Raw genomic sequence first — 25,849 nt, 5'->3', positions numbered from 1 at the left:
TCATGCAGCAATATTCAATGAAAATATTTCCAGCAGTCAGTGTCTTACATTATTTTGTATCCTCTAGTCTGTAGGTTGAGAAACATGTATAATATTACATGGCATAATGGGAGCCATGTTGTGATGGGAATATTAGATATGGTTCCTTTATTTAAGTCTGAAAATGAAGTAAATTATTCTTATCTCCTTCTGACAAACATAATAGAAGAAGACTTTCCCACTCATCTCCCATTTTTCACTAACTTCTACAGATCCAACATAGAATTGCAAATATTCCATAAAAAACCTGCATGGTTTATTCACCTCCTTATTTGATGTGACTGTAACATTTTTTTTCGTTATAAAAGTACTGCATAAAAAACTCAATAAGCTGACCAAGGCAGTAATTTAATTTTATTATAAAACATAAACTAAACGTAACGTTTCAACCTTATAGCAAGGTCTTCTTCAGACACTGTTCCAAGTACAGTCACGGACACTTCTGGGTTGTAATAATCCCATTGACTTTCAATGGAATCTCTACAACCCAGAAGTGTCCATGACTGTACAAATGTAACAAGGTACAAAATAGGACGATATATATACACAAACATTACTCCCCTCCAGACTATTAGAAAGTTGTTCTGGAACATTCCAGCAGGTGGCTTTCCCTTGTCAACTGTATTTTCACCTAAAAGGCTAAACATATTTACTTCCATATAGAATGTGGTTGTGTTTCTAATAGTCTGGAGGGGAGTAATGTTTGTGTATATAAATCGTCCTGTTTTTGTATCTTGTTACTTTTATACTTGGTGCAGAGTCTGAAGAAGACCTTGCTATAAGGTTGAAACATTACGTTTAGTTTATGTTTTTAATAAAATAAATTACTGTCTTGGTCAGCATATTGAGCTTTTTATATCATGGAAACAAGGCTTAATGGTGGTCTAAGTACTGCATATGTATACATCTTCTCCACAAAAGCAGGCTGTATGAATTACTTTTTTATATTTATGAAAATGTAGCAATATGGCATAATTTTATGTTAAATTACAATCTATTTATTGATATATCGGAGCAGTAAAATAATTGGCAAATTTACCAATAAATAATACACCGATATATGTGTATTGGCTCATACCAATTGAGTATTAATTGATGAGTTCCATCCCTGCTATATATGAATGCAAAGTAGAGGATCAGTTCACCTTTCCATACCAACCTTTCTTCTTTCGCTTCTTTCTGTTGTCACTTAGTAATTGTTTGCGTTCCATTTGTTTTGTTTTTGTTCAGATATAATTAGTGTCCTTATTTGTTTAGAGCTTCCTAACATTCCTGATTGCTACAGAAATGTTCTTCAAACAGAAACAGGAAGAGCAAGGTCCCAGCTTTAGTTACGTGTAGGGCCCAGGACTTTATGTCCTATAAAACTGTAAAATATGTATGTAATTATGAAACATTGAAATGCTGACGAAGGCAAACTTTTATACTATAAAAAATATACATAAAAATGTAACGTTTTCACCCTCTAACAGGGTTGTCTTCAGACGAATATTCACAATAAATTGATGAAAGATACAACCATCATCTTATATATACACTCCCAGTACAGGGTCCATACACAAAAGAACAGGAAGGCACCAGTCCTTATCCTAGGACATTTCCTGTCAGGAATTCCTGAGTGTGGAATCTCCTGACAGGTAACTGACACTCAGTGGCAGATTAAGCTTCCTCACCGCCCCTAGGCACAAACTTAATTTGCGCCCTTCTCAAAACTTATTTGCAGTATTTTTACAGGCTAATATAAAAATTAGTGAACATACTGAAATAGAAAACAAAGGATAAAAATCAATAACAAACAATTCATTTTCTGTATGTGCTATACCTAAAATTATGTAATGTATTGAGAAATTAAATTCACCACTCACCAGTCATAAATGAAGCCGCTTCCGCCTCACTTTTGTTGCTGCAAACTCGTGTATAAGTTCTTCAAAGTTGATGTGTCCATCAGTCAAGATGTCTGTTTCGATGTGGAGAATAGATAACTCGTTCAGTCTTTTATTACACATGGTTGAACGGAGATAAGTCTTCAGTCTTTTTAGGGCCGAAAACGAACGTTCCGCTGAACAGTTTGTTACGGCAGTACACAAAAATATTCTTAATGCAATGTCTACATTTGGAAGCACAGACTGCAACTTTTCTTTCCGTACAAAGGCTAACATTTCTGCTGGCGAGTCACAGATTCCTCTGGTCTTCAGAAGCCCCGCAAAATGCACACACTCGTTTGGAAAGGTTGATACGCAGCCTGAAGGTTAGCTGCACGTTCAGAAATGACACAAGAAGAACTTTGCAAAAACTTACTGAAAATCATGAAGTTGTCCGACATTAATTTATAGCTTTCTTTTCTTCTAATTAATTCAGCGTGCAATTTATCAAGAATGGGAAGAAACACCTCAACTTTAAATTTTTCTCTTACTGTTAGAACAACCTCATTGTCTCTTACTTCATCGGCTTGAATGTTACGTTTTCTAAACCTTTTATAACTACGCTCGTAATCCATATGAGTTTTCTCCATGGATTTTTGCTCATAAGAGTCGAATATGTCACGAAGAGAAGTTATAAAGTTCACAAGTGATTCAAATAAATCGTGTACTATTGTTAAATCTATGTTGACACTTTGTAATTTCACGGCGACACTCTGGAATCTCTGCAGTATATCCTTCCAAATAGTGATCATGAAAGTTGTCTCCAGCTTCTTTAGTTGATTCAAGAGGGATAAGGCCTCATTTCGAACTAGTGGTTTCTCAAAAAGATCATCGCTCACATGAGTAAGGGCTTTCATTACACTATCCCAGTTTTCATATATACATGTACAAGCCTCCTCTCGTGCTGACCAACGTGTCTGTAAGGATTTTAGTGTTTTGCTTCCTGGATACATGAAAGAAGCAAGTTCCAGCGTTTTGTTGAACTGGGGAAAAAAAATTGTAAATATTTTGAAGCATAGTGAAAAGAGAACATGCTTCCCTACAACTGCTTGCTGCACTACTTCCAACCAAATTCAAAGAATGAGCTGCACAGGGCACATAATATGCTTTAGAATTTATTCCTTTAATTCAAGCCTGTAAACCTGTAGATGCCCCCGACATATTGCTGTCATTGCCGTCCGACTGACCTCTGCAATTAATAAGGTCAGTAGAATGTATGGTCAAAATATCTATTACAGCTTCGGCTAGATTTTCAGACTTGTGACCTGGATTTGACGGAAACGAAAGAAACCTTTCAACAGGTTTACCATCTTCATTCACATCTTAACGCAAAAGCTAACTGATCAGTATGCGAAATATCCGGAGTTGAATCAACAATCATGGAGAAATATTTGCTTTGTTTTATTTCATTAATAATTTCTTTTCTCACTCTATCAGCAAGCAGTTCAATAACTTCATCACAAATTGTAGAAGACAAGTAGCTTGTATGACCTTTCCCCGGATTTCCATACCGTTCAGTGTGTTCTGCAAGAAATGGATCAAACTCGTCAATAAGCTCTAGAGACATCATGTATTGCCCGTTGTGCAGAGAAAGGAATTTTTCTTCGTGACCACGTAAGGGAAGCCCACGACTTGTCAACTTCTTTACGACAGCAAAAACTCTTCTTAAGACACTAACCCAGTACGTAAGTTCCGTCTGAATATGTGATTGAAAATGGTTCTCCAAGGTCCCAACAGATTTCTGCCTTGTTAAGGGTGCCAACTCGCAGTTTTTGTGTTCTTCAGAATTTTCGTGTGATGCTAGAATATTTGAAATGTTTTCCAGTCTGAAATGCCGTGAGTTGCAATGTTTGTCTTGCCCTTGAACAACCTGCATGATGCACAATAAACGGCACCAGTGCTGTATGAATATACCAAATAATTCCGCAAAATTGATTCGCCATTTACAAGTTTACGAAAGAAAAACACTATTATTTAAAAATCTTGTCTTACCTGCTATGAGTCTTTGCGATTTAGAAAAATCGTTTTCAGCATTCTGATTAATTCCACGTCTTAGAAGAATGTCAATTGTAGACTCATTCAGACACCACTCGGCAGGATCGTCACTAACGAAATTTGCACTCTCACTGTCACAATCAGGAACTCCCACGAACTGAGGGGACACTACCTCAGGTGCACTTTCTTCCTCCAGTAAATCCACAATATTTTCGACATTTTGCGTTTCACAGAGTTCACTCGATGTAGCCACTTCCTCTTCAATTTTTGAACTCCTTTCGAAAATCACTTGTTCCTTTCACCTAAAAAAAGTGTCCACTGTACCAAGCTTTTTCTGTAAGGTTGTTACTCTTTCACGCTTTTTGTTTGCAAGTTTACGATAAACCACCCCACTTAGCTTTGTTCACTTCATGCTGCCTGCTGCGTAAAAAAGAAAAACACCAAATCGCAAACGCAGTAGCAACAAACTGAATGCACCAGCTAGAGAATACAGTAAGACAAAAACTAGTTGCGGTCCACGCGAAAGCTGCACTCACTCACTCACTCACTTATCAGCAGTGTTTATGTGTTTATTTTTTTTTTTAAGACTGGCATTGTTACAGATGCGAGTTTCAAACAATCAGTCTTCTTTCCTGCCTGACCATTAACAAACGCTTAGTGGAAGATCGAGGGATATGTATTTACAAGAACAAACCAAGCAAGTCTGGGCAGCTTGCATTGTCATTGTAAGCGATAAAAGCCACAGCGGGTTAAAACAAATTGATTGGCGCCTGAAGAAGGCAGAGCAGACGAAACATTTCTTGATAACACATAAATCCGATACATCAAGGTTTCTTTTGTATGAAGCGAAAGTGTTGCAAACCGTTGATTTGAAACATTGGTTTCATAGGTCTAAATTGTCACTGTCTACGTAAGACACTTTTTATTATTCTTGATATTCTGGAAAAAAGATTTGCCGCCCCTAGGCACGTGCCTAGTGGGCCTATTTGGTAATCCGCCACTGCTGACACTACCTGACAGGTGACTGGTGAGAGAGTGTGCATTATCAATTCCTCCACTTCTGGCACCTGTCAGGTAGTGTCAGTTACCTGTCAGGAGATTCCACACTCAGGAATTCCTGACAGGAAACGTCCTAGGATAAGGACTGGTGCCTTCCTGTTCTTTTGTGTATGGACCCTGTACTGGGAGTGTATATATAAGATGATGGTTGTATCTTTCATCAATTTATTGTGAATATTCGTCTGAAGACAACCCTGTTAGAGGGTGGAAACGTTACGTTTTTATGTATATTTTTTATACTATAAAAGTTTGCCTTGATCAGCATTTTAATGTTTTATTAACATGGAAACAAGGCTTAACAGTGTTACTATGTAATTATGTCATAAAAATTGAAAAATATCACAAAAATGCAGAAATATTTACAGTAAAGCCAACAGAACTTTCGAATTTCCAATTATTAGGGAAGTCAGGATCTTCGAGGGAAGATAGACTAGGGTGGGGTTTTAAATGAAGTCAGAATCTCTTTAACCGAAGAATCATGATGTTCACTGCAATTATTCTAAGCTTCATGTACTATTATGTCAGATTTACACCTTGTGGAAATTGTGTAGTGGAGCCATCTCTCGTTTTCGTTCGCCTACTCCACAGATACCGGGGACAGAGTATACGCGTTCATGCATTCCTGACTCAAACGACAAGTGATCTTTCTTAAAACTCCCATACTCAATTGATTACCAATAGAGTAAAGGCTGTCATGTACCGAATGTTATTTTTACTTTTGACTGATAGTTGTGAGAAGCGAAAAAAAGGTAAAGAAATGAGAACAATTGAAACTTGTATTCTCGTGCCCACATAACAATGACGGGTAACATTTTTCCTCAATATTGTTTGCATGGCTATCAATTGTTGGCAGGATGAAAAAGTGGGGGGGGGGGATTATTGTTCTGTAGTAGTTGGTAAGAGAAGATGGCATCTACTTTTAATTTCTTTGTCCGTAATTTCCTTATCCTGCCATTGATAATATAAACTACCTATCACGCTAAAGGTATGAAGCATAAATTATAAAATAACCAATTATATGCAAGACAATTACGAAATTATAGAAAAATGTCATATTACGAGAAAATTGAATAAGTTGTAAAAAGGCTAAATTGGTATTATACGTGGGCTTACCCAAAAGAAACCGAACTAATTTTTTTGTGAACTTATTTATTCACAATTTAAAATACAAACCTTCAATCCCCTTCAAAGTACTCTCCACTTGCATTAAGACACTTGTCCAATCTTTGATTCCATTTTTCAAAACATTTTTTAAAGTCATCTTTTGTGATGCGTGACAGCGCCTCCATCGTGTTTTTCTTCACCTCGGCAACATCAGCAAAACACTTTCCTTTCATGTCTCCTTTCATTCTAGGAAACAAAAAAAAGTTGCACGGGGCAAGGTCGGGTGAGTATGGGGGGTGAGGAACAGGGGTCATACCATTTTTGGTCAAGAATTGTCGTACAGACACGACTGTGTGAGCCGGGGCATTGTCATGATGGAAAAACCAGTCACCAGACTGCGACAAATCGGGCCACTTCCGCTGCACACTGTTGCGCAATCGTTTCAAAACTTCGCTGCACTGAACTCCAAGTCACTCCCGACAGCTCCACAATTTGTTCAATGATCCGTTGTCGATCTTCGTTGATGATTTCACAAATTTTTTCAACATTGTCATGTGTTCGGGCCGTGGAAGAACGACCAGAATGAGGTTTGTCATCAATTGACATTTCACCATTTTTGAAATGGGAAAACCACTCAAACACTTGAGTTTTCCCCATAGCATCGTCCTTGTACGCCATTTTTAACATTTCAAAAGTTTCTGTTCCACTCTTTCTGAGCAAAAAGCAGAATTTCATCACCGCACGCTGTTCCTGAAAATCAGCCATTGCAAAAACGACGATCACACAAAACAGCTGTCACTCTAAACTCCACCGAAACATGTCCTGACCTGCTTCAGCGACGGCACTCGGCTTACAGACTCAGGCAGGTTCACTCTATGCGTTCCTAGTGGCAAAACGCGGTACTACAAAAGCTCTGTCCACCACAAAATTAGTTCGGTTTCTTTTGGGTACGCCCACGTATGTCAAAATATGCCTTATCAAGTTCGTCTATTTCATCTGATTTTCATGAGGTACATAAAGATCTCACTCCAGTATTCAATCCGATGCCAAATTTTAAAAAAATGTTATAACATAAATCCTGGTTCCTAGGGTATGTGTTCCGGTATTGACATCCGAGGGGAGCCGAGGGAGGGAGATGATGGAATGAAAGAAATGACAATGTTTTATTTTTGACCTGTAGTAGCAAAATTATGTTGCCATTTTGCTTCAAAAATACGAGTGTAAAATTTCACATCAATATCCCTCCTGAATCAAAACCTCACCCAATATTCATCTTTCTCTTATTTTGTCTGTCTTGTACCTTCTGCTGAATCAGAGTAAAGATTTCATGTAAATTTTTGTGTATAATTATTATCTTACGTCATTGTAGAAAGTGTAAATATTGTCCTGTATTAGTTATAATTCTTTCATACAATGCACCTGTACAAAACATAAGTCACCTTTATTAAAAAATGTCTTCTGCTGTAATTTAAATAGTACCATTTAAGTCAGTTAAAGTGGTTTTCCATTTGGCTTCGAGATTTTCACAATGTCTCTTAAACTTCTTTCTAAAATTCTCTTCACAGTGAGTTGCGTATTTTCATACGTTTTATATGTTTAATTATATTAAGCAGGGCTTGGAAGTTAATAAAATGTTATCCTTTTGATATCTTGGAAAACAATCAACTTTTTTATATAAAAAAAGTATTTTTATTTCGTACTGGTAATTTTGTAGTATTTTAAAATATTTTCAATGCATTTTTATATTTTTTATGTTTTCTTACCTTCATTTTGCCCCTTCATGGGTATTTTGGTCATATTTACTTCTCCCAAAATTCTACTATGAAGAATTAATCTTTTACATTGACTGAATACAATAGCATTTCATTGTTTGCCCCCATCGTTTCAGTAGTTGAATTGACCAAACAGCCAGTTGTGTCCAATTATTCAAGTACTTTCACCTGTCAAATCTTGTCATTTAATAAAAAAATCCAACCTTACACTTTAATATCTCAAGAAGTAACTTCATAGGTCATTTCAGTAAAAATTTTAGGTCATGTTCTTATGAAACTATTGAATTAGTCATTTGAGTGTAACCAACAGTTGAATATCATATCATTTTTTTTATGGATGTTTGGTGAAATAATTCTTTTAATAATGTTCAATTGTAGGCTTTCCTAGTCACAATTACATTTGCAATTACTTCACTAAACATTCAGTTGTCAATATGTATGTTTCTCAAGTAACTCTTAAATACATGAGATCCGAAGAACTTTCAACACTGGCTGTATATTTTCTGTACAGAATTAATACTCTTGTAAAAACTTAATTTGAAAAAAAAAAAAAAAAAAATTAGAATTTTCCAATATGTACAAGTAATTCGTTACATATGTGTATTCATGTGTAACATTTGTGTTGTGTGTATATGTGTGTGTCTTCTGTCTAACTGTTGCTCTGTCGTTACATAAAAGCATGCAAGTGGGTTTTTGTCAGGAGGCGTGTTCTTTGTAATAATGTCGAATCTTCCATACAGAGAACTAACATTACGTCACCAAGACTGTCATTTGTATTTAAATGTACATATCCTTTGTAAAGTGTAAAATTTGCTTAATTGGAAAGTACGCTTCTACTAACAGCATGTGCATGTGTAGTAATTTATTTCTTTGAAATATATATGTGAAGCTTTTTGCATGCTCCGAGCCAGAATTTTCAAGTTGCTTATAACTTAAAGTGCAAGTTAGGGGTTCCTGTGTAACCTGGTGGTTACACTCTTGCCTTCGGTGTGAGTGGAGCCTGGTTTGATCACAATTTTTTGTGTTAACCTAGTATTGTTGCAGTGAACAGTTGTCGCATACTGAAAAGCCTCCTAGCAGATTTTGGTCTTCGGAGGGCTATCGTAATTGCAGATTTTAAGTTACGTGTTCGTTCATTCTCTTAATATGTGTCTGAGCGTGTTACAGAATGTTGTTCTAGATATATCCAAATAGCTTTGCGACGCCACTGCCATCTGTGGGATTGAGCCGAAGTGATGGTGCACCTGTTGTTATCAGTCGTGTATTGCAGCTTTCAGGTGCCAGTGTGTCATGCACTTGGCGGTCAAATGGCACCAAAAGTGACTGTTATTGGGAAGGGTACATCAATATCCTTTTCCATGTACATTTCTCACGTGACCGAATAGTAAAACAGTGTCAGGAGAATGGTTTGTCTGTCGGAAAAAACACTGTGCAAGAGATAGTGGCCATGTGCACGCAACAAGGGCCTTCGGTAAACATTTGCCCACAAAAAACGCATGTAAGAGGACACCAGCGAAAGTATCGCCCGTTGTGCTTCGAGAGATTCGGTGAATGGCATGCCAGGAAAATTCACCAACAAACACAGCGTGAGCTGCCCAGGAAGGCACGTATGGCTCTTTCCACTGTGAACACGACCATCCATAAACATCTCAGGCTGCGGTGCATTCACAAGGCCCACGTGCACCACCTCCTGCAGCACTACATTGCTGAATGCAATTATGTTCCGTAACACCGATGGCAAGGCACATCAACTTTGTTCGCTACTGCCTGGATACTTTTTCATGGAGTTTCATGGTTGTCAACAGATTCAGTTTTGCGGGAAAGTTGCCGATATGTAAGGTGGACAGAAATGTGAAGGTGGATGCAGCCTTCTTTCAGTCATCCATTATGACCCCCATTTTCAGTACAGACATCCCTTGTTTGTATGGAGAGGACACTGAACAGGGGCACATTCATATGGACAAGGCCTCAAGCCATATCGCCCGAACATCCCTCCACTTTTATCAGGAGATGAAACAGGGATCTATGTTATCCTATTTCAGGACATTCCAGTGATTCCAGTCCTTTGGTTTTCTGTGCATTCTGACTCTTGAAATGAAGTCATCGTCCACACACCCTCCCTGGTCTTTGGAAAGCCTGCAGAGAGGAATGGGATAGGATTCCCATGCCCGTTCTTTAATGTAGTTTGCTACAATGGAAACTCCGATGTAGGATGATACTTCACAATGCTGGTGGTCCGATAGAACACAACCAGTGGCGGCATGGCATTTCATGAGGTCAGTACACCTTGAAAGTCGTTCAGATATATCCCAAGAAATCTCTGCGACAGAGTACTTCCATTGCTTGACTTGTAGCCTCATCAGAAAGGTTTCCAGATTAGTGACTGTTTCATTTTGCTTATTCTTTTCATTTATTTCATCTCGTCATAAGGAATTAATGGCAACAGGTCATATGCTATACCTAGGACTGATATAGGGGTTCCCATATAGCCAAATAGTTAGTGTTGTCACCTTTTGTGTGCGAGCAGTCTCCGGTTCAATCCTGGTGGATTGTCGTTAATTTGAATTCAGACACTGTGTGTGCAGAGCTCATAGTGGATTGGCGTTTGCATGCATGCATGTTTTTCCATCCATACACAAGGATGCATACATTTCGCGGTAGGTTGATCTTGCTTTTTAAACACATCTGAACAAAATTCATCTTTAACTCATAACATCACAACGGATGAAAGTATGGAAGCTTCACATTAACACCGCTGGTGTAAAGAGCACCCTTCTGCTTAGTCACTCGTCTTCTGGCAAGGAGCACAGCTTCACAGCACCTATTCTTCCTTCTCTTTCTCTCTTTCAGCTGCACCAGAAACAAATCCTTCCTCCTTACACGCCTCAGTTGGAGTCCGAGCTAGACTTGGACAATTTTGACCCTCAATTCACATTGGAGCCAGTACAATTAACTCCGGATGATCCGTAAGTGCTGGTATATTGGTGTTTTAATGTAGAGGATGAAATTTGTTGTTTTTATGCTGAAAAACTATTGTTTTTATTTTAAAATATGCTTGCCTGTTCAAATCCTTTCCCTTCGTTTCCACTTCATCAACTGTAGTTGCTCATGTAGTATTCTGTTTTTCAGTTATTACTAGTTCAGTGTTGATTTGTACTTTTGGCTAATCGAGACCATGAGGGTGGTTGATGATTAGGAGTGATTGATGAAGGGACACTGGCAAGGAACATTTATGCCTAGGCCTGGACTCAAACCCGGATACTGCGATGGCAGGGTAGAAAGGAACTACTTAACGAGCTGGCTAGTTTGGTGCCGATACTGCAAAGAGAACACACTTGGAGAACTACTTGATAAGAAGTTTCGTCACGCTCCAGACCAGATGACCAGTAAAACCGTTGGTAGGAATTACGCAACAAAAATGTTATTCTTTGTGATATTTGTTGAAGGGGATAGTGGGGAATTTCCCCCTCTCATTGATGCATTCTCTCTTTGTGGTACTTGAGTTTTAACTCTTGAGGGCAGGATATATTATATATATTACCCCAGTGCTCTGTAGAGGTGTTACTGAAATTCCCCTCTACACTGCAAATGTCAAACACCACACTGAAAATTATATGATTACACTAACTTATGAATATTTATACATTTTAAATACTTCGCGCACACAAAAAAGTGTGGTCCAAAGTAACACCAAACAGTCATACGAATACTCACACTTGGTGCATCGGAACATTTCTTGTGCTGTTAATAACAGAATTGACATTTTCAGTCACCACCAAGTGCAGAAAGAAGCCTTTAGCACTCAATTGGGTGCTACTCTTGGTGGCAACTCAGTAAAATATGTTTTAGTGTGTAGTGGCATCTGTCGTTAAGTTATCTGCAAAAGAAGGACACTTTTGTATTTTTGTTATTTTGCACCAATGAGGATGACATGAAATTGATGAAGGGACACTCAAAAAGAAACACCGTTACGAAGCCATCATTTGAACCCAGGAACTTCAATGACAAGTTTGAAAGTCGACATTCTAACGTGCTTTTAATCATTCCTCAATCAATTCTTCACATCACATTTTTTCTAGAGAGACATAAAGGAGAAGCAAGTATTTAAGAACTCTGAGCAACTTTATACATCTCCCCCCTCACTTCACCTCTCATTTGCCTACAATCCTGCATTACCCCACAGTGACCATGTGCTATTAAACACTCGGCAAACAACAGGTTCCATCTCTCTGCATGACTGTTAGCTATTATAGGAAGTAGAACTCGTGTAGGTAGTTCTCCAATTTGTTTGCTCTTGTGATTTACAGTTAGAACAGAAGCAGGTAGCTCCACCGTACAAACCTCGATTGGAATCAGATCGTGATCTTGCAAATTTTCCACCAGAGTTCACAGATGAGCCAGTGCATCTGACACCTGACGATACGTAAGTTGCAGCAAATTTAATGTGTTGTCCTTGTGGGATAGAGGGAGGTTTGCAGTTCATGAATTGTCGCATTTGTAGGTTTAGTGATAGTATTAACAGTTAATTCTTTATTGCATTATGTGGGATTTATTGTGAGGGAGCTTTCAGACTGAAGTGACAGATGACAGGATATGAGTGATACATGACATAAGAGCTTCACACCAAAGTGACGAGTGACACAAGCCCCTTCAATCTATAAGCAAGCATTCACCTCGCAGTCAATAGGCCAAAGTGACACTGTGCACAATATTAAGAAATGACCCAGTCCGATTGGCGTGCAAGCAACAAACAACACATGCAGCTTGTCATGCTGCTTCAGTTTGGAAGGTTGCATTTATTACTGAGGCTTCATTTCCAAACAACAGGTGTTATATGTCGCTTGTGATGTCAATCTGAAAGCTCCCTTAATCTGTGATATTGTTTATGAATTTAATTTGTTTGTGATGTTAATTTTCTGGTAAGTACTTATGTTTTTTACATTACTTCTATTGATATTTGTTATGTTATGATGATCGTGAATGTAAAAATAGAAGGAAACCATCACATCTTTACAGATTGTTTGCATATTAACATAGAACGAATGGCAGTCAAATAATTTAAAGTGCTGTTTCTATATTTCTGTCTTGCTACATTATCGTATGAGATTGAATGACAACACATTATAGTTAGGTGAAGAGTTGTGATGGACAACAGATATCGAAGAGTTGGTGCTCGCACCTTGAATGAAACAATCGTAACGAACTTTAAAGTTTGTGGGATCTGTACCAGTTAACTGATGGGGTGATGTAAACTACTCATCATTCATCCTCTTGATGAGACCACTCGTCATTGACATGACGAGTTATTGCTTGGCATGCGAAAGGTACAAATTACACAAAGGAATTAAAGTACTGAAAAGACAATGGTAACTCGTTGGATTTTGTGAACCGTTGAACCTGTATCATGGCTGGGTGTAGGATAATTACCTGTCTATCTGAAGTCTGTTAGCTGAATGAAAATAGCGAAGTCCTCTGTAAGCTTCTCTCCTATTTGTTGACCAGAGCGTTGTTCCACTATCGACCTCCTGTCTTGCTGACCTCCTCTCTCTACCAACTCAATTCCCAAAGTCCAGTCCCTTCCCAGCTTGTCTCACCTCTATATTCCCTGGCCATCGAGCTCTTCCTCGATGCCGAATCGCCGAATCGTGTTTATCATAATTGCTACCATGCAAACCGCTGACACCAAACCCAGAAGTATTACCTGTTTCCTGAATGCTCAGGAGGTTTGCATGGCACAACACAATGCATTGTAAACATGCCTAAGAGGCTTGAGACAGCTGAGAAAAACAAGTGAATGCCCTGGTCAACATGAAGCATTCAGAGAGACTTAATAAAATAAACATACAATCTTAGGGATTGATACGCAATACTGATTTGATAGGTGTTACACGAGTGTTGGAGGCATTGTTCCAATGGAGGTTGTTGGGTGGTAGGTTGAGTCCAGGGTGGGGTGGAGCGATATTTTCTAATGTGTAGCTGATATGTATGCTCTCTCCTGGCACTTTTTGGAAGAAGAATCCATGGATGGGCAGTCGATGAATAATAATTGCTACTCAGAAACAGTCATTGAATATGGTCTTGAAATTTCAGTTTTGGATGGAGGAGCAGTGACTGTTCATTCTGAAGTTTAGGGAGGGTAGTGGGAGTTTTTCCTGGGTTAATGCCACCACGAATGTGGCAGATAATAATGTACAGTGGGATAATGAGTATTGCCGAGCAAATTGTCCATTACCATGTTCGTCCACATTATTTGACCCAATAAGAGCTTCAAGAATTAAAAGAAAACTCAAAACAAGCTGTTGACAACTTCTGCGCCAGCATACATAAAAATCCAGCGCTTAAAAACACACAGGAAGTGAGAGAAAAATTAATGAAAATCGTCATGGACAATTTGCAGGGCAATACTCATGGATCCCACTGTACATAAGGTTGAAGGGAGATTGCATGCTGAAGCAAGAGCACTTGTCACTTGAGAATAGACCAATTGAATGCAAGCTTGTGCAACCTGTCATACTACTGTGGTCTGTAATTTTGCAACGTATCGCTTGTCACTTTTGTGCGAAATATCCCTTATGGTGGGGGGTGAAGTTTCTTGCAGCAGTGTAAATCTATAAGATAAAGTAGGTTTTGCACCATGATCAGTTGTATCCTGGTGAGGAAAAGTGGATAAATATTATTTTAAATATATTTATACATACAAACTCAGATTTTATAATACACTTAATTGGAGATATAAATATGTCTGAAGTGGATGAATGTTCTAACATATTCATCAGAATTAAAACAGTCCAACATCCTATAAACGAAGAGAAACTAGCTGCCCTACAAAGATTATTATTTCAGCTATGTGTTAGTTATTATTCTTCATGAAAGTGGAAAGAAGTTTATTTTTTTGCACAAACATGAAATTTGGCCAAACCGCAACATGCAGAACAATGGTTCTCTAGAAACACCTTTTCTCAGTGGCAATTTGAGAAATTTATCCTGATTGGTTTAGACATTATCATGACTAAAATTACCCCGTATTATAAAGTTAAATGGAGTTAAAGAAGAAAATGCTCAAATCTTGTGTAAGAGCTCCTTAGCAATGATTAAGCCCTTTTGCCTGTGAAATATAGATATTAAAAACTACGAACCTGGTACTAGATTCTGTGCGTTAATTTAAGAAATTACAATAGCGCCATGTGGGACAAATTGCAACTTCGTCTGCAGATTGTGGCACTTCGCACTCCCCATTGCGACGTAGTTCGCGATTTTGCCGCTAGATGGCGGGGGCAGTGAGTTCTTGCTTGCAGTGCGTATTGGGTCAGATTAAAGGTGATATGACGGTCAATTTCTATCGTGCGTTTTGTGAAGTTGTTTGTAGAAGTAATATGTTTCGGTTGACGTAAAACAGTGGCGTGGGAATCGACCAATAAGAACAGAAAAGGAGAGATACCACTAATACTGTGCAGTGAAGTAGGTTTATATGCACGCATGATTGTACATAAGTGCTCAATGACGCATGTACATTGGGACCCACCCCCAAATTTTGGGAAGGGGGTACGGTGGCCCCCTGAAACATTTTGATCCGAATGGTCCTCGTTGCACCCCCTGAAATAATTCGACACGAGAGATTCTGGCGGTCAAAGAAACTCGTTTTTAGTAATTTACATTATCTCCCTTTCAGGCACGTAGCCAGGGAGAGGGCTCGGGGGGTTGAGCCCCCCAGAAATCCTACAAATGTCTATTTTAAATAGTGTATAGTGGTAATTAATGTTATTTAATCAGCAGGATTAAACATGTGTAATAAGTTATAATATACTATGAAATTCATCTTTAGTGCTTCTACTCCCCACCCCCACTTTTTCACTTTTAGATGGCAGCTGCTGGGCCTCCCCGATGGCGTAGTGGTAACGTCGTCGCCTTGTAATCAAGGGGTCCCGGGTTCGATACCCGGCGGAGGCACATGATACAGTGATTCGATCCCACTTTAAACTGTAGGTCCCGTACTGATTAGCCTTTCTGTGCATAAAGTGAACTTAAAACAGGAAATGGCGGCTGCTGATAAGGGATATCCCCGAAATAGAAGAATTCTGGCTGTGGGCCTGCACCAAATACAATTGAATTCAAACCACCGTAAAGCTATTAACTACAGTGTTGCCTCGTTTGATCTGTGCTCTCGAATAACGTTTTAAGGAAGAAAAAAACAGTTTAGCATGATGCAAGATAACGGAATGAAGCCTATAACGTCATCTGTTCGGAAATCGTTCTGAAGCAACCATAATGTTTTTTTTTTAAAGATAAGAAATTCAAACTCATTTTTGTGAACAATCTTTTTTCATTGACAGTACAAGGTTATGCATATTTCACTTTAGAAATTGAAAGCTGTGTGGCCTGTTATGAAATTATATTAATAATGTATCCCCCCCTCTCTTTAAAGCAAAAAAATCCTCCGCCACCGTTTCCAGTTACAGATATGCGTGCGATTTGGTTTATTTTCGCTTTTCTGTCACTTTCCGCAAATCGCGAATATGATGATTAGGAATAGGATTAGATATAATAGGAATAGGGTGTAATATTCCCGATTAGACAAAAGTGGCAGAAAAGCGAAGTAAAATAAACCAAATCATTCAATCCACGCGCAACGATAACCATAATACTATCCTCCGCGACATAGAGGAAAAGTTCTAAATATGGGCCCCCCTTTTTATTTTGTCATTTTCGGAGCAAAAAAAATTAATATATCAAGCACCTGCCTTTAAAATGCATATCTATGAAATATATACTTAAATGTAATGCTAAAGTATAGAAGTTCTCCATTTTTTTTAATAAAAAAAGCAATTTCCAAAAAATGCTAAAATGATGTATTTCAAAATTGTGGTCTAAATATGGGCTACTAGTGGCAATATCACAAAAAGAAATTAAAATTTAAAAAAGAACAGTCATTTATCGCAAACATTATAAAATTCATATTTATGAATAATCTGTTGTTTTGAAAATCACGCGGAATGGGAAAAATCAAAATTAAGAAAAACATCCAAATATTTGTTGAAAATGTGATCTCAGCATTACACCTCATGTCATAGCCCATATTTAGACCATCACGCTATTTTTTCTAATTCAATTTATTTTCGCTCTCTGTGGTATATATTTCACAAACAAATCATGGCATTATAAAAGCCCACATTTGTTTTATCTGCCGCTAATATCATAACCTATACAAAGCAGATGAGAATTCAGAAAACGCTGAGTTAAAACATACCTGCAAAAAGTTTTCTTAGGTCGCAATTCTATAACAGCGTCCAAGGCCCAAACTAACCACCACTTTCTCTTGCGAATTGGCGCCGCAACCTTTGTCCTTGACAGATAACCAGTTCCCATAGCCTCCGCCAGGCTGCAGCACCCGAGAGCGCTGATAACTCCAAAACCCATATTTAAACCTTCGCCCATATTTAGACCTTCTCCTCTAGTGGTTACCCAGAGTGTGTACCAGTCATAAAGGTTACGTAAATGTAAAGAAATCAACACGTAGGTCAAGAAATCAATAAAAAAGTCAAGAAATTATACTGTGGTCAAGCATTTTTGCTATCACAATGACTGATTGATCGTTTTCGTTTATTTTACTTCACTTTTCTGCCCCTTTGGCTAATCGCAAAGATGAGGATGAAAGGTGGTAAATAAGATGGATGAAAGGGTAATCACAATTATGTAGAAACGACAACACGTGCCCAACATAAGATTATAGCAGCTGTGAGTCCAGAGCCTCGCTTGTCTGCCAAATACAGTCCAGAATGCATTAATAGATAAAACGAGTCTAATTCTCTTGTTAAATATAACTTCAGGTTTCATCTTAACTGGCCATTTGGTAGATGTGTGTCATTAAATAAATATTTATTTTCTTAATTGCTAATTTCCAACTTTACCTATAGGGGTAGAAAAAATAAAGGTCAACGAAAAAATGGTCCAGAAATGAAGTCATGAATTCTGGATTTGTTATTGTGGCTGTAAGCGAAGTGCATTTGAACTCCTGGGTTCGAATCCTGATTAACCTTTAAACAGCCGAGCCGGTTTTCGAAAGTAACCCCTCTCTCGCCGCGGCCTTTGCGCGAGATTTTTAATTTTTTACACTTATTTCAGAAAAACGTTATATCTCTGAGACTATTTGAGCAATTTACTTCGGATAACTTTGTTTGAAAGCAAAAACATCGGAGCACGCGACCCTGTACAATTTAGAAAGCCCAAGTGAGAAAAACGGGGTTGGGAGGGGCCAAGTCCCCAAATTTCAGTGAAAAAAAATCTGGCGTTTGCTCCCTCTTCTCCCGTTATTTTGGAAAAAGGGCGCAAACTTTTGCATTTTTTTTTTTCAAAGAATAGACCTTCTGCAACAAAGTGAAACTTGTTTCAAGTCCTTAGTCCTCATACACGCTGAAGTATGATGCAATATGTACAATCCTGCATTTTGGCTAAAAATAGCTAATTTGCATATTAGAGGAAGGGGGAGGGGGTGGGTTTTCTTCCACGTGACATTTCAAAGTCTTATCTCAACATCTGTCAGCGTTTACAACCTCACATACAAGTATGAAGCTCCTAAAAGCACGTGAATGTTGTAATCGGCACCATGGGTCATATATGACCCATTGGCTGTTTTCGCCTATACTTTCTATGGGTCATATATGACCCATTGGCTGTTTAAGGTTAAACATTCATCCTCGTCGTTGCGATTAACCTAGAAAGTGAATATGAGAACCCTATCTATATGCAGACGCGCTATGAAGGCTTGTCGCTCGATGTGCCAAGGCTGTTCGGCGCGGTGACGTTGGCGGGACACTGTGCCAAGCGATTCGGGAAAGGGAAAGGTTGACCGATGCCACGGTGCTTCCGGTCTCTCGAAATAAGCTGTTTACGAAGCAACTTGCGCACTTAGCAACAGACCATGGACCTTTAACATTAAGATTGCACGTTCACTTGTTAGGGCTTGAAAATTCTAGCATCTTGGTAGATATTTTCTGCTGTTTCCAGGATTCCTTCAAGACACACCTCCACACACAAGAAGAATAACAGTACGTTAAGACATAGGTAAAGTTCCCCGTGCTCATAGCCATGAAGGCACATTTAGGGGATGTTGGGATAGTCATATTTTGGAGGCGATGTGATCAGCATCACGCTCCGGCAGCCTTTACCCCTCTCCCCATTGCGTAGAGGCTCTGTGAGCCCCAGAGGCGACTTATGCGGGGACAAGGCCGGAAGAATTCCGACTTTACATCACTCGCCCCCTGGGAATCGAACCCGGGTCTCCCGCGTGGCGATCAGACGCCGTACCACCGTGGCTAGTTAACTAGACGTTAAGACATTCATATTTATTAATATAAAATGCATTTTAACTTTTAAACTAATAAATCGTTAGTAGACTGCAATTCGTTTGTAATTAAGCCGTTATTTTGACTGTTTAGATCAGTTAGGTCTGTATTTTCGACCCTTTGGGGTGGAAAGTATAATCTTACAGGGTATGAAACCAGTGGCGTTCCCAAAGGGGGATTGGTGTGGGTCATAACTAGAGAGCGGAAGTTGATGACCTAAAAAATATAGATATATGACCTATAGAATGTATTTTTAAAAAATGGGAAAAAATGACGTAAAAATGCAAAAAATGACCATTAAATTTGTTAGTTTCAGGTTAAAAATTGAAATGTAAAGGAAATCAAACAAAATGCAATCGTGCTTTAAAAAGAAGGCACCAAATTATATCACATGCACATTCAATTAAAATATGCAACGAGGATTTCCAATAGAAACAACCGAATAATTTTAAAACAATTAAATGAAAAAGTCGTATACACTGAATAAATTGGTGTAAAATACATTAATTTCCCAGTTTGCCCCAGACGGACACATGCTGGCTCCCCCCGACACAACAAAGACTGTCACCAGTTCAGCATTTCTTTTGCTCGTAAATTGCAATCCTGCGAGATATAGGCCTATGTTCGCCTTGGTGAAAAGACTCAAGAATATTACCAAAATGAAAGAAGTGACAAAATATGACGAAAGAATACACACCGAATATTGCGAGAAATGACGGAAAATTGGCAAAAAAAATGCACTTTATTAAAATTACCTTTTTTGGGTTCTAGATGAAGTGTAATATTGTGTATATTTAATGAGCATCGTGTCCGAGATGTCAGAAAAAAGATGACATTTCATCAACTTCCGCTCCCAAGTCATAACTCCAGTATTCCTTAAGAAAAACGTCAACGGCAGATAAAGATGGTAAAATGAGTACTGACTACTCAAATGAGTATACGTAAACCCCCTTTGGAAATGCCTAGGCACCCACTGTATGAAACCCTCCTTTTCCGGGAAAAGACACCTGATAAAGGGGAATCCCTGTTTTCCCATCCACGTCTATTACGCCAAATTAATTTCCGTTTACCCTTGTTGACCTACAAAACAAAACAGACGCGATCATTGTTTCAAAGCCGAAAGTAAACACTGTTAAGGCACTCTCCCTTTGGCTTCCCGCGCCGAGCGAGATAAAAAAGATTTGGGCATCATATGCGAGCGGCCAGGTGGGACCCGTCTCGCGTGTTTTTGCCAACAGACTTTGTTCCTTGGGGTCCAGCTAATTTAAGGCATATCTTGGATCGCGGGCAGGAATTTCGGACCAAAAATAATGTGAAGGTGCGGGGAAACCAGATGTTGGTCTTCCGCAAACTTGCCTCTGCTGTGAAGACGTTATATTCTGCACATTTTCTGCGGGGAAGGGAATTTTACACACACACACACGCGTATTGTGTTCCAAAAGTCCGGTCTCATAGGGAAAGTCTTGAAGTGATGAATGGTGAATATTGATAATATAGCCTTTGTTTCAGGTAGGAAAAGCTTTACGGCAACATTCTTCTAATTGTTCTTGAGCCCTGCAAGTATGGAAACGAGGATGTAAATCTCTTTGTACATTGCGTAAGATTGCATTGTTATTGCCATAGAGACCTGAGGCATGCAGAATCACAATTTCGGCTTTCTCTTGCATAGTCTAGGTTCAATCCCTGGCATCAATTTCATCTACATTCGTTTACCTGCAAGAAGTTGTCATTTTTTCAATGTTTCACTCTCCTATGAGACCGGACTTTTGGGACACCCGGTATATATATATAATGTACAGGGTATCCTAAAGAGCATCAACAACAGTTGGATGCTGATAGATATCATGAAACACAAGTAACTTTCCCTTATAAACATTACCTCGAAAGCGCTATGGTAAAGTTCCTCGTGCATGTATCAACATACCACGAAGGTACATTCAGGGGATGTGGGGGGTAGGGCTTCACACATTCTTCAACTAGGCGCCAGGGTTGCGTCCAGGTACCCATTGATTTGAGGCTGGGTGAGCCGCTTTATGCGGGGATAAGGCCGGAAAAATTCCGACCTTCGATCATCCATCCCGGGGATCGAACCGGGGTCTCCCGCTTGGCGCCTACCGACTAGACCACCGCGGTTACTTAAATTACAAATGTTACAAATTAAAGAACTCCAATTCGTTTTTTCTTATGTTTGTGCAAATTTAAGTTGTGCAGCGATGTACAGTCATTGTTCATTACATGTACACTCTACCAAGACTTCAAGCAGCGTAAGCACAATCGTACAAGCAGCGTAAGCACAATCGGTACAAGCATTGTAAGGACAATCGTACAAGCAGTGTAGGCACAATCGTACAAGCAGTGTAAGCACAATCGTACAAGCAGTGTGAGCACAATCGTACAAGCAGCGTAAGCACAATCGGTACAAGCATTGTAAGGACAATCGTACAAGCAGTGTAAGCACAATCGTACAAGCAGTGTGAGCACAATCGTACAATCAGTGTGAGCACAATATTACAAGCAGTGTGAGCACAATCGTACAAGCAGTGTAAGCACAATCGTACAAGCAGTGTGAGCACAATCGTACAAGCAGTGTGAGCACAATCGTACAAGCAGTGTGAGCACAATCGTACAATCAGTGTGAGCACAATATTACAAGCAGTGTGAGCACAATATTACAAGCAGTGTGAGCACAATATTACAAGCAGTGTGAGCACAATATTACAAGCAGTGTGAGCACAATCGTACAAGCAGTGTGAGCACAATCGTACAAGCAGTGTACGCACAATCGTACAAGCAGTGTAAGCACATTCGTAAAAGCAGTGTAAGCACAATCGTAAAAGCAGTATAAGCACAATCGTACAATCAGTGTGAGCACAATCGTACAATCAGTGTGAGCACAATCGTACAATCAGTGTGAGCACAATCGTACAAGCAGTGTGAGCACAATCGGTACAAGCATTGTAAGGACAATCGTACAAGCAGTGTGAGCACAATCGTACAAGCAGTATAAGCACAATCGTACAATCAGTGTGAGCACAATATTAAAAGCAGTGTAAGCACAATCGTAAAAGCAGTATAAGCACAATCGTACAATCAGTGTGAGCACAATCGTACAATCAGTGTGAGCACAATCGTACAATCAGTGTGAGCACAATATTACAAGCAGTGTGAGCACAATCGTACAAGCAGTGTGAGCACAATCGTACAAGCAGTGTACGCACAATCGTAAAAGCAGTGTAAGCACAATCGTAAAAGCAGTATGAGCACAATCGTACAATCAGTGTGAGCACAATCGTACAATCAGTGTGAGCACAATCGTACAAGCAGTGTGAGCACAATCGGTACAAGCATTGCAAGCACAATCGTACAAGCAGTGTGAGCACAATCGTACAAGCAGTGTACGCACAATCGTACAAGCAGTGTGAGCACAATCGTACAAGCAGTGTGAGCACAATCGGTACAAGCATTGTAAGGACAATCGGTACAGGCAGTGTAAGGACAATCGTACAAGCAGTGTAAGCACAATCGTACAAGCAGTGTGAGCACAATCGTACAAGCAGGGTGAGCACAATCGTACAAGCAGTGTAAGCACAATCGTACAAGCAGTGTGAGCACAATCGTACAATCAGTGTGAGCTCAATATTACAAGCAGCTTAAGCATAATCGGTACAAGCATTGTAAGGACAATGGTACAAGCATTGTAAGGACAATCGTACAAGCAGTGTGAGCACAATCGTACAATCAGTGTGAGCACAATCGTACAATCAGTGTGAGCACAATCGTACAATCAGTGTGAGCACAATATTACAAGCAGTGTGAGCACAATATTACATGCAGTGTGAGCACAATATTACAAGCAGTGTGAGCACAATATTACAAGCAGTGTGAGCACAATCGTACAAGCAGCGCTAGCACAATCGTACAAGCAGCGTAAGCACAATCGTAAGAGACAAAAGGGTTAGAAATCACCAACAGAGTTCCACGCAACTTACAAAACTCCTTCTACGGATAGCGACTTAAGAGAGATCGAAGTGCCTCCTTGATAACACCCAGTCTCTTCTTACCCTCAACGCTCGGATTTCATGGAGCAAATTGCACAGACCTTTGCTTGGAGAGGCAGTATATTCCCATTCTTCCATCCTAATGTCTCGTTCCAAGCCCTGCGATACAAGCTGCCCTGTATGCGAAGGGGAAGCAGGGGGAATATATGGTTCTGCGAATCCCGGCATTATCCTTTGGAGGGATTTGAAATGACTCCCTAACGAAGCGTGTTTCCTCCTTGCTTTAGGAGAAATTGTACATGGGGATGACTTCGGGTCGTAAGTTTCCGACATTACAAGGCAAAGGAGCTGTAATCGTTGCATTAGGATGGAATCCCACATCTCCTTTCGAAAATATTATAGGAGAGCGCTCGTAATTTCCTGACAATAAAATATGAACATGATGACGTAATCCTGCAGTGTAGCCAGTCGAATAAACTGTACGGAAATATTATGGCAGCCAGCTACCGCAAAGTATATAAATATAACACGTATTAGCTTTTAGATGTGAATTTTACACAGGAAACTATTATATTCTTAATGTCTCTTCATTTTTACCACTCCCCCTAATCACGCAAATCATTGTTTAAAGCATTAGTAGTATATTGAAATCTTCAAATTGCAATCTAATTTGAAATGAAGGGCAGTCGATATAATAAATTGTATATTTTATAATATAACTAGCTGATAGACCGGCGTTGCCCGGGTATTTATTTATTCCAATCTTCTATTAAGACAGAAAAATAATGAATTCAAACTATAGTGCAAAATGAACTTCGAGTTGAACGGCATTGGGAGTGTCACTATTCACCTTAGCAACCCAGAAAACTATGGATTCCACACTCATATCGGTCGTTTTCGATTATTTTTACATGTCACCCTCTTCCCACCCCCACCGCCAGGGGTGTCTTGGAGTTGAACGGCATTGGGAGTGTCAGTATTCATCTTAGCGACCCCGAAAACTATGATTTTACACACTATTATCGGTTGTTTCACGTGTCACCCCATACCCAACCCCAACCCCTAGGGGTGCCAGAGGTTCCTTGGAGTTGAATGGCATTGGGAGTGTCACTATTCATCTTGGCGACCCCGAAAACTATGGATTCCACACTAATATCGGTCGTTTTCGATTATTTTTACATGTCACCTATCCCCACCCCCACCCGCAGGGGTGCCAGAGGTGTCTTACCCCCATTGTATTTCTTTCCAGATTGCAAGTGATACGTGTACCAACTTTGGTTGAAATCGCTCCAGGCGTTCGAGAGTTATGCCGGAACAAACAAACACACACATCCATTTTTATATATTAGATTTAATTATTTAATAATTGGCATATATTTAATGGCATTATACGTGTGTGTATATATATATATATATCTGTTTATGCGCTTGAAGTTGTCTCACCCAATTTAGGGCGTATCTCTGAAAATGACCATCCTTATGTAAAGCCATGACAAATGTCATACTTTGTACCCATTTTTTCCCCTAGAAGACCAGAATACTCCCAAATAATGATGACATAACCAAACTATCAATAACAAACACAGTTTGCAAAAATACGACACTTCACCAGCTCCACTAGTAACAAGCGCATTTCGAACACCCGCCAAATAGGACTTCTTCAATTGATTACAGAGCCCTCTAGCTGAAATTCCAATCACTGCAAACAAATGAATGACACTCCACGATACCAGAGAATGCTTCAATCAATCTATTCCAAGTTGTGCAGGAAAGTTAAATAGAAGCGAATCCGAAACAGTTGAACATTCGTAATAAGAATTCAGTAATGCTACACTCAATAATGTTACTTAACGAAAATCGAGCATAAAGTTGACGGGAAATACAATCCTTTTGGCAGAAATGTGTGGATATTATGGCCTAGACACCGTACTGAAACCCAATGTGGATTTCGTCCGCCATGTTGAAAATATGGCTGCCAAACATGAGAAAAGATTCATACCGGGATAAAAATTGGCCAAAATGTGTGCAGCGAGTGTCCTGGGAGATCGAACTGAAGCGTTGAGTTGTCGGTGAATTTTCAAATCACGGGTTTACATTTTCCACATGGCTACCAAGAATTGACATGCATATTTTTCGTAGAAATCTTTTTTTTTTTTTCGCTCGCAAAGATTCAATCTTGTACTCTTTACGAAACATTTCGAGGATCGTCATTTCCCTTCATGCCCCCGCGTTGGTAGTAGACATATAGCGGCGAGATTCTTAAACATTTCTTGAAAAGAATCTTTGGAGGGAAAGGGGGTGGGGGAGGAAATGTTTTGTAATATTTGCTGATGATACCTTCTCTCGTCGCTCTGGAGAGGAAAGCAGAGATTTGCATCAATGCACAAAGTTTTATACTCATATGATGGGAATCTCTCACCTCGCTGGAGATATCAGCGACTGCAGGGATGCTGTCAAAAGGAATCAACGAAACAGGCTGAGGCAGTGTTGCTTCCCTTGTGCAGTAAAACTTTCCCTCTCAAACATTTTTTTCCCCTTTTGTAATTAACACACCAGAAACTAGGAATGGCCAAATCCGGTTAATTTTCTATCGGATTTCAAATATTCGAATATTCTGATTT

The 25,849-nt window shown here is 39.3% G+C and overlaps 1 protein-coding gene across 6 annotated transcripts in view; it reads left to right on the top strand.

Annotated features, from left to right (window-relative positions):
- Nucleotides 1-25,849, top strand: part of aPKC (protein kinase C iota type) — a 705,832-nt gene that overhangs the window by 523,619 nt on the left and 156,364 nt on the right. For 5 of the 6 annotated variants that reach the window (XM_083132551.1, XM_083132548.1, XM_083132553.1 and 2 more), the window contains one exon: nt 12,199-12,314. In XM_083132551.1, coding sequence (XP_082988677.1) covers nt 12,199-12,314 — 116 coding nt within the window. Of the gene's footprint in view, nt 1-10,741; nt 10,858-12,198; nt 12,315-25,849 lie in introns of all 6 variants that reach the window. The other variant, XM_083132549.1, reaches the window with a different exon arrangement.

The sequence above is a fragment of the Lepisma saccharinum genome, chromosome 12, assembly GCF_977018435.1.
Source record: "Lepisma saccharinum chromosome 12, izLepSacc3.1, whole genome shotgun sequence".
NCBI lineage: Eukaryota > Metazoa > Arthropoda > Insecta > Zygentoma > Lepismatidae > Lepisma > Lepisma saccharinum.
The sequence above is the reverse complement of the archived record's forward strand: the minus strand, read 5'-3'. Positions and strand labels throughout refer to the sequence as shown.